General features: G+C 40.4%; 1 protein-coding gene across 4 annotated transcripts in view; it reads right to left on the bottom strand.

The window, feature by feature from the left end:
* The window catches only part of LOC124605508 (formin-J), a 123,839-nt gene that overhangs the window by 40,166 nt on the left and 66,971 nt on the right, over positions 1–16,702 (bottom strand). For 2 of the 4 annotated variants that reach the window (XM_047137243.1, XM_047137242.1), the window contains exon 12: positions 2,370–2,537. The exons of the other annotated variants lie outside the window; for them this stretch is intronic. In XM_047137243.1, coding sequence (XP_046993199.1) covers positions 2,370–2,537 — 168 coding nt within the window. The remainder of the gene's footprint in view (positions 1–2,369; positions 2,538–16,702) is intronic. 4 annotated transcript variants of the gene reach the window in all.

Below are 16,702 nucleotides of genomic sequence, written 5' to 3'. Positions count from 1 at the left end.
AAGTGGTTCTCTTTTCTACAAAGGCCTCTTTAATTTTCCTGTAGGCAGTATCTATCTTACCCCTAGTGAGATAAGCCTCTACATCCTTACATTTGTCCTCTAGCCATGCCTGCTTAGCCATTTTGCACTTCCTGTCAATCTCATTTTTCAGACGTTTGTATTCCTTTCGGCCTGCTTCATTTACTGCATTTTTATATTTTCTCCTTCCATCAATCAAATTCAATATTTCTTCTGTTACCCAAGGATTTCTACTAGCCCTCGTCTTTTTACCTACTTTATCCTCTGCTGCCTTCACTACTTCATCCCTCAGAGCTACCCATTCTTCTTCTACTGTATTTCTTTCCCCCATTCCTGCCAATTGTTCCCTTATGCTATCCCTGAAACTCTGTACAACCTCTGGTTTAGTCAGTTTATCCAGGTCCCATCTCCTTAAATTCCCACCTTTTTGCAGTTTCAGTTTTAATCTACAGTTCATAACAAATAGGTTGTGGTCAGAGTCCACACCTGCCCCTGGAAATGTCTTACAATTTAAAACCTGGTTCCTAAATCTCTGTCTTACCATTATATAATCTATCTGCAACCTGTCAGTATATCCAGGCTTCTTCCATGTATACAACCTTCTTTTATGGTTCTTGAACCAAGTGTTAGCTATGATTAAGTTATGCTCTGTGCAGAATTCGACCAGGCGGCTTCCTCTTTCATTCCTTAACCCCATTCCATATTCACCTACTACGTTCCTTCTCTCCCTTTTCCTACTGACGAATTCCAGTCATCCATGACTATTAAATTTGTGTCTCCCTTCACTATCTGAATAATTTCTTTTATCTCATCATACATTTCTTCAATTTCTTCGTCATCTGCAGAGCTAGTTGGCATATAAACTTGTACTACTGTAGTAGGTGTGGCCTTTGTGTCTATCTTGCCCACAATAATGCGTTCACTATGCTGTTTGTAGTAGCTTACCTGCACTACTATTTTTTTATTCATTATTAAACCAACTCCTGCATTACCCCTATTTGATTTTGTATTTATAACCCTGCATTCACCTGACCAAAAGTCTTGTTCCTCCTGCCGCCGAACTTCACTAATTCCCACTATATTTAACTTTAACCTATCCATTTCCCTTTTTAAATTTTCTAACATACCTGCCCGATTAAGGGATCTGACATTCCACGCTCCTATCCGTAGAACGCCAGTTTTCTTTCTCCTGATAACGACGTCCACTTGAGTAGTCCCCGCCTGGAGATCCGAATGGGGAACTATTTTACCTCCGGAATATTTTACCCAAGAGGACGCCATCATCATTTAACCATACAGTGAAAGCTGCATGCCCTTGGGAAAAATTTTAAAAATTGTAATAATCATTTATTTTCTACTCTTTCAAAGTCAAATTCTGACTAAAACTGTGCCAAATTACAGCATTAACAAAAAAAAAATCACTGGAACTGCTACAAGAAATTAAAAATACATAAAATGAACTACGAACTGGCAACTGGCAAATTCCTTTGGCTTCTATCCAAGACACAATCATATTCTTTTTGCTGTTAGAAGACACATTTGACTGACATTCACTATCTCCCTTGGAGACCTGTCCTGCTGAAATATCACAGTACAATGATTACAATACATTTTGTTAATAACTAACAACATTAATCTACTAATTGTAAAAGTCAAATAGAAAACCGAACATAATACAAAGGAACCATATTACTAAATTATTAGTGTAAACTAACGACTGTGAAAGTAAGAGATGAGAATGAGCCTGAACTAAGTTATGCAATGATAATAAAAGTAAGAGCACTTTATAGACATACGAGTAAATATAGGAAGAAATGTACTCTAACAATCTCTTCAGTGTTTACAAAACTGAAAAGCCAGACTGTTTATGTGGGAGAGAGCATTGTACCTGAGCCTTGAGCAATACTTAGTTATTAAAGAAACAATAGAAGAAACTACCACAAATCACAGGAAAAAGATGAAAATCCTTGAAACTATGCCACAGTTTAGTTTCCTTACAACAGTTTATTATAACATAAGGGAGTAAATAATACTGTTCTAATAAATACAAGGCAATCGGTTGTTTGGCCAAGCTATACCTGAGCTGCACTATCTGTCAATATGTGCTTAACAGTAGCACAGTTATTAGATTGTCACAGCTGTGAGTTACAAAATGAAATATGTGAATTACACTTATGATGCCCTATAATCAAGAACAGAGCAAATGACAACAATAAAAGAACAAGATGTTAATTAAAAAGTGCACAGAATACACAACTGGCAACCTGTAATTACTACACAATGGCCAGATTCATGATGGAAAAATAAACATGAAAACAAGGGTGAAGACTGAGACATGCAATCATCAATACCTCTGCCAACGATCTGCATATCCGTCACGCCGTGGTCTGCCGCTGTGATGGGAGGGGCGAGAATTCCAGCGCAACCTCGATCTGGACCTGGATCGGGATCGGGACCATGACCTTGATCGAAAACGAGCTCCGCTACTCCAAGATCTCGAGCGACTTCGAGATGAGTAACTGAAAAGCCGAATTGAAATCTTCAGTTCTTTGATTTCAATGCCATGATGGAATTGTGTTACTGGCATTCACAGTCTCCTTCACCGAATTTCAGTTTTAGTTCTTTTCTTGGATGTTGAACCTCCCTTGGTCATGTCAGTTTAATTCAATAATTATCAGAGAATGGGAGCTATGCACCACATTTCTGACAGTTTTGTTGGTATGAAATCATACAAGCATTTTAAAAAGAATACATTTATTGTCTCCACTGCACCATTTGTGCTAAATAAATGATAAAAGCAATACCCAATTTATAAGTGAAACTGTTGCACATTGTTCAAGGCTGTAGTGAAGAATCTTTCCTACACATTATCAACATTAGATGACATATTTTTCCAGAATGAAAAGAAAACAATGAAGCCGATAAGACCAAAATCTGATCACATGAACTAAGTCCAAAAAGGTATACTATGCCAAATTTCAGCTGAATGGCCAACAAGAACTATAAAGAGAGCAGTCAAAGTTTCCATCTTCTGAATATTAAGAGTGCATTAGAAGTTGCAGTGTGCAAGGACCGCAATTTTCTGCAGTACCAACACACAAAATTTCATTTTTTGATAGAACACTATGTCACTACACTCCAGGCTTTCACAACTGGTATTTGGATCCTTAGTGATTTCTGTTACACGGGTGCCCAGTGGCAGGGTCTCAGGCATGTTTCTGTACCTAACATTTTAGCTCCAAATGCTGGACACATCATCAGTTTGTAACCACTATCAGTGCCTGTATAGCCTCTAATTATGTTTCCAGTATAAGGAGGTAAAATATTAAGCACAAAAATATGCCTTAGACTGTGGTGTAATGCTATTTAACAGAAAACACACAATACAGCATTACTTAAAAGAATTGTTTATTACTCAGCACACAGCAGCTCATTCCATGTTTCTTAAATGGAATTTGTGTGTAAAAAGGGATAATACATACAAAAGCTAAATGTAACGAATCTGTCACATATACACAGGTTACAGTACCATACATGACACTACTGCTTACTGTGTGCCTAGTGATGGTGACACATTTGGGACTGGCCATGCAACATCACACAACACTTCCAGTAACAACTTCTAAATAAGAGGGCTTCCTCATTCAGACCTCTTATTTATAACCATCATGTGGATGTGAATAACAAATCATCTTTGACTGACTCTGTATCTTGAACAAGGGCCGTGTATACCATGGATGATGAAAACAAAGCCTTCAAAAGTCAAAGATGGAGGAATACCTCTGCATTAAAGAAGGAATCAATAATTTTGTTTTTTGTTGCAGCAGCCAAGAAAGAGTATATCTATTTCATAATAGTGCAGAAATCACTTCATCACTGGCAGAAACTGTGTGATATTAAAAGACCTTGGTATATATTACTTTATCTCGATGCAGATTCACCCTTTCTGGAATAATTGTTCTTGTTAACTAGTGAAAAGGTGGCACAACATAATTCTTTGTGAAGATTAATTTTATCAAATAGTCCGTCAATTGTCTCATTCCATGCGCTTTTGATGCACATTAAAAATTACTCATATGACCATGCTTGCCCCCCCCCCCACACACACACACACACACACACACACAGGAGAATGAGACGAGATGAAATGCTTTCTTCCTCCACCCCTGCATTGAGACAGTAGGGTAGTCAAGCCAACCTAGCAAAATACACTGGCAGGAAAAAAAAAAAAAAATCACAACAACAAGAATGAGTTGTGTGACAAACTAAAGTTGGTAGGCATATTTCTGCATCCAAAAGATGATGCCTCTTAAAATTTCTCGCCCGTCGCATAAGAGTGGTGCTGGTAGCGCCACAGCTATGAAGCAAATCAGGTTTGCTTTCATACGCACTGTAGTGGTCATAACACTTGTTACCTTTGAAACTGGTTGTGGTGAGTTGATGTTAGTCCAGAATGGCTTTAACCCTTTAACTGCTCTGGACACGTTAACGCGCGCGCCTCTGTACCTGTCCCTGCGTGCTTTGAACGTGTTCAGGCGCGCCACCAGTCCTTCCACCTGGTACTCTAAACATGTCTACGTGTAGACACGTTCAGAGTACCTGGTAGAAGGACTGGTGGTGCGTGTAAACATGTTCAGAGCACGCAGGGACAGGTACAAAGGCGCGCGCGTTAACACGTCCAGAGCAGTTAAAGGGTTAAGGCAACGAAGATGCTACAATCAACACCTCACCAATTTTGAATGAGATTGCATAACAGGGCTACGAGAAGCTGGATGTTCCTTCTGTGATACTGCAGAAAGGCTTGGTAGAATTGTAGCCACTGTACATGACTACTGGCAGACATGGTTCTTGAGAATGTACAGTCACATGAAGACCAGGGTCTGGTCAGCCTGGCACTATCAAGGGGGAAGACCACTGTGTTCAGCATATGGCTCTGGCGCATTGTACTGCATCTGCGGCAGCAATTTGACCAGCAGTTGACACCACCATGACGCAACGAACTGTTACAAATCAGTTACTTCAAGGACAGCTCATAGTCAGAAACCCTGTAGCATGCTTTCCACTGACCCCAAACCACTGCCATTTTTTACTTCAATGGTGTCAAGTGAGAACTCACTGGAGGGCAGAGTGGAGGTCTATCGTGTTTTCTGAGAGAGCTGGTTCTGCCTCAGTGCCAGTGATGGCTGTGTGTTGGTTAGGTGGAGGGCTGTTGAGGACCTGGAACCAACTGGTCTGCATACTAGACACATTGGGCCTGCATCTGTAGTTATAGTCTGAGGTGTGATTTCGTACGATAGCAGGAGCACTCATGATTATCCCACATATCCTGCAAGAGCACTCATGATTATCCCACATATCCTGACTGTAAATTTGTACATCAATCTGGTGATTCAACCTGTTGTGCTGTCATTCAAGAACAGCATTCCAGGGGTTGTTTTCCATCAGGACAATGCATTCACATACCGCTGGTGTAACCCAACAAGTTCTACAGCCTATCAACATGTTGACTTAGCCTACTCGATCACCAGATCTGTCCAATCAAGCACATATGAGACATCATCAGATGAATAACTCCAGCATAATTTACAAAAAGCATTAACCGTCCCAGTATTGACCAACCAAGTGCAACAGACATGGAACTCCATCCCACAAACTGACAGCCAGAACTTGTACAACACAACACATGCTTGTGTGTGTTTAAGTGTGTGTGATTTCCTAAGGGACCAAACTGCTTAAATTAACATCTACTAACAACAACACATACATCCATGCCCAAGGGAGGACTCTAACCTCCGGCGGGAAGGGCCACGCATGCTTGCACTCAACCTTCTGACTGTTACCTCAGTTATTAATGTACCAGCATTTCATATTTACAATGGCTTCTTTTGCATTTACATTATCCTGTGATCTTGCAATGTTAACCACTTAACATATGTTACCTAGACAAATGTATTTCAAAATTTCATTACTCTACAATAATTATTGTTTGGCATTACGATATTTTTCCCATAAGTGTATAAATGCTATACTATTTGAATATTAATCAGAGTATGATATGGGATGTCTGTGGGAAGTAGTGAAACTGTTCGCTCTTATTGGGATATTCAGTCATAGAACCTTATAAGTAAGTCTGTGATGCCAAACTTCCGTCCTCTAGTGTTTATCAACAGTGAATATACAGCAAATACACAGTCATGACAACTGGTCATATGCAGAAATGTTAATACAATCATAATATTACTCAAGTCTGTAGAATCATTACCAAATATGAGTAACAGTGATATTGAACACAGAAAAAGGTTTATTTGACACATGGGAAAGTGTCGCGAAGATGCTGAAAACATGAAACAGAAGATGCTCAAAGGCACACACAACTGATGAGCCAGAACATTACGACCACTGACCTATCGATATAAACCTGTCCAGATGATAGCAGCATCACCTAGCAAGGAATGAAGGCTAGTTAGATGCATGCATGGTGCAAGAAATATCAGCGAGTATGTTGTTCGTGTGCAGACTGGCAAGGATGCGCTACCTATCCGAGTTTGACCAAGGGCAGGTTGTGATGGCCAGGAGGCTTGGCACGAGCATTTCGGAAACTGCACAACTTGGCACATGTTCAAGGAGTGCTGTGGTGTGTGTCTTCAACACTTGGTGAAATTAAGGTGAAACTATTTCTAGACGTCATGGGGTTGGGTGGTCACCTCTCATTTCAGACACTGGACATCGTAGGGTGGGCAGACTGGTGAACGCGGCAGGTGGCGAAATGTGGCGGAACTAACATCATCAGACTTTAATGTTGGGCAGAGTACAAGTGTGTTTGAACACAGTGTACCAAACACTTCTATGAGCCTCCACAGCTGACGAACCATGCCTATGCCAACATTAACATCACGATATTGGCAACTATGACTTAAATGGGCACATGAGCATCGTCACTGGACATTGGCACAGTGGCAGAGCATTGCATCATCTGATGGATCCTGATAGCTTCCCAATCATACTGATGAGAGGGTGTGAATCCATTGTCTTCCATGGGAACAATTCCTTGACAACTGTACTGCAGAACAGGGACAAGCTTGCGTGACTCCATTATGCTCTGGGGAATACCCACTTGTGCATCCTTGGGTCCAGTGGAGCTCATGCAAGGCACCGTGACAGTCAAGAAGTATCTTACATCAGTTGCAGATCATGTACACCTATTCATAACTATCACGTTTCCCGACGGCAGTGGTACTTTTCAACAAGATAATGTGCCACGTCACAAAGCCAGGAATGTGGTGGAGTAGTTCGAGGATCAGTGGTGAGTTTCAATTGGTGTGCTGGCCCCCCAACTCGCCAGATCTAAATGTGATCAAACATATCTGGAATGTGATTAAACATGGCATCAGAGCTCGTATCCCCCCTCCCCGGAATCTACCAGAATTAGGTGACTTGTGTATGTAGATGTGGTGCCGCCAGCCCCCTCCAGCAACCTACTAAGGCATCACTGCTTCCATGACACAATACATCGCCGCTGCTATCCACGCCACAGGTGGACATACCAGCTATTAGGTAGGTGATCATAATGTTCTGGCTAATCAGTGTACCAACTATCCCACGAAAGTCTACTTATAAGATATTAAGAACCAGTAATAACTGAAGAGCATTTTTTCAGAACTCGGTAAAGGCAAAAAATCGTTTTTGAGGAAATGCAGTTTTTCAATCTCCTACCAAAATACTAATTACGTGAATTTCGTCTGTGTTTGACTTCTCTAAAATTTTCATTGTTTATTTCAGAATAGAGGGACAAAGTCTCCTAGTTTTTTCAAAAGTCCATAAATGCAAAGATGGAAGTTAAAAGTATGCTAATACACACACAAAATTGTTTTTTTCCCTTTTTTATCCTTGACATTAACTACAAAGAAAGCAACTTTATTGTTCATTTTGTGTAGAAATGCAGTAATGTGCAACAATGTAGCACTTTACTATCCATTTTCGCATAAATGTTTGATAAGCAAAATTGTAACAAATGCTATTGATATACAACATAAAATACTGGCTACAACAATGCTATACTGGGAATCTACTGAGCACTTCCAAATCTACTGTGCACTTATAAAACTCTTCCACTCCTTCTGGTATGTTAAAATGCCTCAAAAATTTTAAGGCATCCTTTTTCTCTTCCTTGCTGACCAATTTCTCCCCTTTCAAGATGGATACAGTTTTTCTCACTTACAGGGGGCAGTTCTGGATTTCCATACCTCAAACTCTACAGTGAATTATTAAATGCCCAATATTCAAACAATATTTTATTCTTAGACTTTTCATATATAATCACTCACTAAACACCTATTTTGAAAGTCATGTTAGATCAAAGGACTCTTAGTGCACTGGACTTGAGATCCTTTGCTTCCCGATCTTTATTTAGTATCTTAGCGATGCTATGTTCTTCCAACACTATACAGCATTGAGCCATTGAAAATGTATCTTCCTTTTCTGGCAGTCTTAATCTAACCTACCAAACACTGTCACAATTACAGACGTGATCACAAATAGGAAAATAGTGCACCACCATATTAAATTTTTTGCTTTCTTTCATGAAGGTCATTAGTGTGCACATCATTACTATCTTTTTATTTTAACTGGTACAGGAGTCAAGACGGAAAAAAGATCATTTGGACCATTTTCTGATTGGGACATCTCAAGGTTTCTGAGAAAATTCAATAGAGCGGACGCTACTTGGTTGTGTCCTTTCAATCCTTCTGTACAAAGCCAAATAAAGAAAGCAGTCCCTTTCTTTGTCTATACTCAGAAATGAATCATAATGCAGAAATTGTATAGCCAAATCTGTCTAAAAGAGTATACTTGGTATTGGCCGATTCTGTTGTACGAGGGTTATTCCAAAAGTAAGGTCCGATTCGCCGTAACTATTGAAATTTGGCGCCAATGACAAAACACGCATGCGCGCCGACTCCCGGCAAGCCTTGCGCGTCAAACGCCGCCATTCGCTTTGTTACTGTTGCTGAGTGTAGTTCACAGTGTCACTTTACAATGTTTAAGACAACTGATCAGCCCGCCGATTGTGAAGTAAGGGCAGTGATACGGTTTTTGTCTGCAAGAAACAATTCAGCGGCGGAAATCCATCGGCAGATTACTGAAGTGTACGGTCCTAACATAATGAGCGACAGTAAAGTGCGCAAGTGGGTGCGAGCTTTTAATGAAGGACGGGATAATGTGCACGATGAACCACGGTGTGGCCGACCATCAGAGATTTCAGACGATTTGGTCAATGCGGTTGACAAAAAAATTCGTGAAGATCGCCGATTCACTATTACAGACGTAGACATGCATTTTCCAAATGTGAGTAGAACAACTTTGTACAGAATTGTGTCTGAACATTTGAAGTTTCACAAATTGTGTGCCCGTTGGGTTCCCAGGCTGCTTACTGAGCCCCAACGAATGAAAAGAATGGCTTTTGCTCTTGATTTTTTGGAGCGATATCATAAGGAAGGTGACAGTCTTTTAGACAATGTTGTCACAGGGGATGAGACATGGGTTTCTCACATCACTCCAGAGTCTAAACGTCAGTCAATGCAATGGCGTCACACGTCATCGCCAGTCAAGGTCAAGGCAAAGCAGACAATCTCAACACGTAAGGTTATGGCGACTGTGTTCTGGGATAGACGTGGAGTATTGTTAGTCGACTTTATGGAGAGAGGAACAACGATTAATAAAGCCGCCTACTGCGCTACCCTGACTAAACTTCGACGTGCAATCCAGAATAAGCGACGTGGTCTTTTGTCGTCTGGAATCTTGTTGTTGCATGACAATGCCAGACCCCACACTGCAAATGAAACGCAAGCTCTGATCAAGAAATTTGGATGGGAACAGGTGGACCATCCTCCTTACAGTCCGGACCCGGCGCCAAGTGATTTCCACCTGTTCCGTTACTTAACGGAGTTTCTCGGCAGCAAGCGCTTCGACACAGATGATGAAGTGAAAGAAGCAGTTAAGGACTGGTTATCGTCACAGGCGGCCGATTTCTATAACATGGGCATTCAAAAGCTTGTTGAACGATGTGACAAATGTTTAAATAAGTATGGAAGTTATGTAGAAAAATAGATAAAGATGTAAGGAATGTAAATAAAACAATTGTTTTGAAAAAACATTTTAGTTTTGATTTTTTTTTTTTATAACCGGACCTTACTTTTGGAATAACCCTCGTATATCAAAGCGCGCAGTGAAACCTTGCTTTTACACTTTTCAAGGGACTAGAAAGAAATGGCGTAAAATGTGGGAAACAATGTTTTAAGCATTAAAAGTTACGTATAAGATCCCGCTTGTATTTACACACTTTATGCAAGATACATGCACATAATAGGCATCAAAATACTTGTCAAGTGACTTGTTTACCACCTAATAATTTATCAGAACAACCGCCAATGTAATTGAAACTGGTAAGTAGAAAAGTGTGACTTAATTCAATACAGTACAATAATTGTTTTTGGAAAGACTGCATCTGTCATTCATTACATAAATAATGAAACATTGCAACAGTTATGTGTGGTGTTTGCATATATGTTGTTCTATGTCTCTTACACTGTAATCATCATCTTGAGGTTATGAGGTACTGTGCCTCCTCAATTACGCAAGAAACCACCCACAAGCAAACATCATTCACATTGCTTGTTTGTGAAACATCACAAAAAATACGTATGTAAATATACGCACTTAACAACAAGATATTAATTTTCCGAACAAGTGTAGCTAAGCATGAAAAAATATGTAACTGGTGGTCTGTTTAATCAAAGACATTTGGCCCAAAGTCAGCAAGTGCCTCAGCTAGCACTACAAGTGTCCAAATGGCTAAATACACTAAAATATTGTTTGAATAATGCAAATAAGGTGACCACAACAATCACAAATCTACGTGTGCACAGCAGACAGTTTGGAAATGGTAGTGATTGGTCATAATACTTTTATTCCAATGAGTGTAATTACTCCCATCAGCCACCATGGTGAGTAGCACTTGGAAGAGGCACAAGATAAAGCGTGACTTGTTTCGACTTTTACCTGTTTACCGGTTGAGATCAGCTGAGTAGAGTGCCCTGGTGTCAAAAAACTTAACCACATAACAATTGTCAACATTACTGGACGTCCTGCATAACGTAACGTCAATTATGTCAGTTCTTTTCTTGGCAGACATTTTTTCATGATGCATAAATTGTGGAAAAATTGTAAATATGTCCACAGCAAATCGGTTGTGAATTAACATTGTGAACACACGAAATTTGACAGGAACAATAAAAAATGTTGTAAACAGCGGGAAAATGTAAATTACGGGAATGTAAAAGCAGGGTTACACTCTACTTTAACTACATTTGGATTTTCCTCCTCCATTATTGCACAGAAATATTTTGCACAAAGATTGTGCAACTTGTGGTCTGTCATTAATTGATCCTTTTCCCCCAGATCTTATTCCTTTTAAGTGTCTGTCTTTGGACACCCCTGATGTTGCTTGTAATGTTGCAGAAGATACAGGTACTGTCTGGCCATCTTTTTTCCTTATATTGTACTTTATGAAAACAGCTTTTTGCTTCTTTCTTGATGTTTCTTCTTCCTGGCTAGAACTGTGCAATAAGCAGAAGTTAAAGTTGTGTAAACTACTAATTTATTTCTACTACCTGTTCTGATGGCAAGTGCTTGTGTACATTTTTGCAGAAAACACTCACTTTATCACTATTTACAATGACATCCTACCTTTCTTTTTTTCTCACTTCGGGTCTCTCAGAAATAAATCAGTTTTAATTACCGACTTCTCTTTAGACTGCCTGACAGGAACTATAGAGTTTCGCAAAAGCTTGTAATTTTTAACACTCTATCAAACAGCAAATATCAGCTTTGGACAAAATCGTTTCAGTAGGTTGTGCATGGCAATAAGGTTGGTTTGTAATTATACAAATCTAAATTTTGAACAACTCAGTATTTATCAACTTTTGAAAAAATGCTCATCAACTGAGAACTCCAGGCATACCCTACAACCTCCTACATTTCGCTTCCGTAGGGATTGTAAAGACTGTTATACTAATTACAGTGGTCAGTCTTTCCTCACCCCATAAACAAATGGAATGGGAAGGAAGCCTAATACAGGGACATGTAGTTTACTAATGATGAAAACAAGATGAATACATACCTAACAATGTTTAGTTCTTAATTATGGATGTACATGTGGAAGTGTTTAGAATAACTGGACTTATAAAAGTGGTCATGTGTAGGATTTGAAGCATGTATGTCTATGCTTTTCTAAATCTGACACAGGACTTTCTCCTACAGCTTAGTCTTCTTTTAAATGTGCTAGTCTGCCACTAGATGCCTCCTCAGCGTGGTAAGTAGCAATCCATCCTAATTCATATTGTTGGAACCATAACAGGCAAGATTAGGCGCCAGCTTCAAAAATAAATGGACATAGATACGGACAATTGCAAGGGGAAATTTGTAATGGCAAACAAAGACTTCTACAAACTAAAGAAGAGTCACAAAATATTATACTTATATTGAATATTTAAGATTTTTTACCATTTGATGCACACACAAAAAAAAGTTTTGCATCACCTCGGTTCTGAGAGTTCGGGAACCTGTACAGAAAATTGGAATAGAGATCAACATAAACAGCATTTCCGTCCTTTTTACTGCTCATGAAAACCACACATTGCATGTTGTGCCACCATACAGCAAGACCTTCAGAGGTGGTGGTCCAGATTGCTGTACACACCGGTACCTCTAATACATAGTAGCACGTCCTCTTACATTGATGGATGCATGATTGTATTCATCGTGGCATACTATCCATAAGTTCATCAAGGCACTGTTGGTCCAGATTGTCTCACTCCTCAATGGCGATTTGGCGTAGATCCCTCAGAGTGATTGGTAGGTCACGTCGTCCATAAACAGCCCTTTTCAATCTATTCCACGGATGCTCTAGTGTTCATGTCTGGAGAACATGCTGGCCACTCTAGTCGAGTGATGTTGTTATCCTGAAGGAAGTCATTCACAAGATGTGCATGATGGGGGCACGAATTCTCATCCATGAAGATGAATGCCTCGCCAATACGCTGTTGATGTGGTTGTACTATCGGTTGGAGGATGGCATTCACGTATAGTAAAGCATTACGGCGGCTTCCATAACCACCAGTGGCGTATGTCGGCCCCGCATAATGCCACCCCAAAACACCAGGTAACCTCTACCTCACTGCAAAGTGTGCCTAAGGCGTTCAGCCTGACTGGTTTGCCTCCAAACACGTCTCCAACGTCTGGTTGAAGGCATATGTGACACTCATTGGTGAAGAGAATGTGATGCCAATCCTGAGCGGTCCATTCGGCATGTCGTGGTCGCAAAGATGGACCTTGCCATGGACGTCAGGAGTGACAATGCGCACCATGCAGCCTACTGCGCACAGTTTGAGTCTTAACACAAAGTCCTGTGGCTGCACGAAAAGCATTATTCAACATGGTGGCATTGCTGTCAGGGTCCCTCCAAGCCATAATCCGTATGTAGCAGCCGTCCACTGCAGTAGTAGCCCTTGGGTGGCCTGAGCGAGGCATGTCATTGATTGCTCCTGTCTCTCTGTATCTCCTCCACATACGAACATCGCTTTGGTTCACTCAGAGACACCTGGACACTTCCCTAGTTGAGAGCCCGTCCTGGCACAAAGTAACAATGCGGACACGATTGAAATGCGGTTTTGACCGTCTAGGCATGGTTGAACTAGAGACAACACGAGCTGTGTACCTCCTTCCTGGTGGAATGACTGGAACTGTTCAGCTGTCAAACCCACTACGTCTAATAGGCGCTGCTCATGCATGGTTGTTTACATCTTTGGGTGGGTTTAGTAACATCTCTGAACAGTCAAAGGGACTGTGTCTGTGATACAACATCCACAGTCAATGTCTATCTTCAGGAGTGATGCAAAACTTTTTTTGATGTGTGTATAAGTAGATTCCAATGTATAGTTCACTAGAACTGTGGCTGTAACTAAATCATGTAAAAGAGGAATAATTTTATCTGCAAACTTGATGGTTAAGTTACCTCCTATCATTTTGCACACTGTTTAGACTAAATAACTAATATTATTTTTCTAACTAACTTTAATGGAGACAATATTGAAAATTCCCTTATTCAATGATAAAACTCTTAACTTTTGTTTCACAGTAATCACATGCTGTCCAATTACGTAAACCCATCCACAATTTGAAGGTTGGTTTGAACACTCCAGTGTTTCACTAAGAATGGTCCTATTTGATGTACATGCCCTTTTACTTTAACTGCCTCAGCCAGCAACATGTAAGGGGATCTGCAAATTGGCGTTTTTCACATTAACTTATCATTTCCAGAAACACAGGACTATGTAACACAAGATTCAGCAGTGTCAAATTTGCTACAGAATTCTGAGCAGAATTCTCGATACACGCATTATCGGAAGACATGGCTAAAAGTTGACATAGCAGATACGCACATCAAACAAAGCCCGTGGTGGTAGTTTTTTTGGCAGCACATTAGGATTCTACTCTCAACAAGCTTTGGTAAGCTACCTGAATAGGCGGTGTCGTGTTGATATCAGGCACCTCACCACACAGTCACACAAACCTACAAACAACAGCCTTGACATCAAGAAAAACATATTTATTGTAGAAAGACAGTGTGAATGGCTGAGAAGTTACTAAGGTGCAACTAATGGTATTTTGAAAAAACAGGAGTCCTTACAAGCAATATTTTTTAAGAAGTGAATATAAAAGAACAAGCTATCCTGTGACAAGGGCCTAAGTTTTGGTGGTGAGTATCCAGAAATTGGTGACAGGTCTACAATACAGAAATTTTATATGAATGCATCTTTATGTCAACACAAGAATCACAGCTACAGATATATAGCTATATTCATGGCTTCAATTTTATCACTGTATATCCAGATATGCGGTAGCAGTAACTTCGACCAGTTAATAATGTTTCTTTAAAAAGCCATTTCACCTGAATGAGTTGCGAATGCTCAGTTGTGTTGCAGGTGATTTTGACTTGATACTACAAACTATGCTGAAGCTTCTGAGCTGATTACTGTGTCTTGATACACCTTAATTTCTAGATTTTTTAATCACAATACATTTATTGAAAATGGCTCCTGAGTTGTCAGAGAAGGAAAGAACAGAATATTTTGCATGCCTGCAACCAACCAACAAAACAAACAACCCACCCACCTAAAGGTAGTGAAATTAAAAGAAACAGGAACTAGTAGTACCGATTATATTGCAGATAATGCAGGTAGTGAAATCGAAAGACCAACAGAAACTAGACTATTATACCGCAGGCAATGCTGAATACAGTGAAATTAATTTGCGATGCGCGTGGAGAAGTTACACCATTGAGTGTTACATGAGCAAGACAAACCCCTCCTTCAACATTAATATAGCACCCATAAAAAGATGACATTCACTACAACAGAGAAAAACAGAGAGGAAGTGGAAGTTTTCATTTACTTTCACTATTTTTTGTGGACTGCTGGGGGAAAGAGGAGATTTTAGATCAGATCCTGAATGCATAGAAGGTGCATAAATATTTAGTCAGACCTTGATCAGATTTCAAAGTGGTGCAAAGACTGGCAACTTGCTTTAAATGTTCAAAAGAATAAAATTGTGTACTCCACAAAATGAAAGAAATGTAGTATCCTGTGACAATAACATCTAATGAGTTGCAGTTGGAATCTGCACATTCATACAAGTATCTGAATGTTACACTTTGTATGGATATGCAATGTAATGATCATATAGGCTAAGTCAAGGTTGGTGGGTTGGATGAATACAGCGACCAAACTATTGTCATCAGTCCCTTTATCCTCGAACAGACAGGTCTACACGAACGTAGATCAGAGGTAGCTTAGCACATAAATCTAGAGGAAGAAAACCTCAAGGTCTACGAAAGATCAACAAAGGTGAGATACAGGACAAAAGGAAGAAAGAAGAAAGTGAGACAAGAGGAAGAAAGGCAGGCAAGGTGCCCAATCTAGGTAGCAGCTAGAAGGTCCCTCAAAGCAGAGTGCAATGATGGGACACACATCCCCCGGCTCCCGCCACTTACCGGAGATTCTCTACTCAGAAACTGGCTAGGAAAGACAAGCAACACAGACAGGGCAAGACAAGCAAACAGAGACAAGAGATCAAGTCTAACAGACCACACGAGAGGGAGGGAAGAAGATTAAAAGAGCAGGTAGGATGAGGATTGGTCTGGACCACCCAGCCCAGACAACTGCAGCCTGGTCTGCAACAGTGTGTTCTGCCAACCACTCAATAGGCCAATAAGGTTAAGTGGTCCTCCCTTTAAGTGAGTGGTAAAAAGCCCCCTTCATGAATATGTCTTAAAACGAAGTCAAGCCACTGAAGCACCCTCTCCTAACACTGCAGCATCATCTAACACCATGAGTAGCAAGTCAGGGAGATTAGGAGTCAGCCACAGGGTGCCTAGGTTAGTACAGTCCACCAAAATGTGAAGCAATGTCAAATTGGAACCACAACGGCAATGGTGTGGGTCCTCACAATGGAGGAGATGACCATGAGTAAGGCACATATGGCCAACGCAGAGCCGGCAAAGGACAGTGGTAGTCTCCTTAATCACCCTCAGCTAGCATGGTGAAGTCAAGAGTGGTCCATTCCATATTCC

Source organism: Schistocerca americana, chromosome 3, assembly GCF_021461395.2.
Source record: "Schistocerca americana isolate TAMUIC-IGC-003095 chromosome 3, iqSchAmer2.1, whole genome shotgun sequence".
Classification (NCBI taxonomy): Eukaryota; Metazoa; Arthropoda; class Insecta; order Orthoptera; family Acrididae; genus Schistocerca; species Schistocerca americana.
This window is presented reverse-complemented; position numbering and strand designations above follow the sequence as displayed.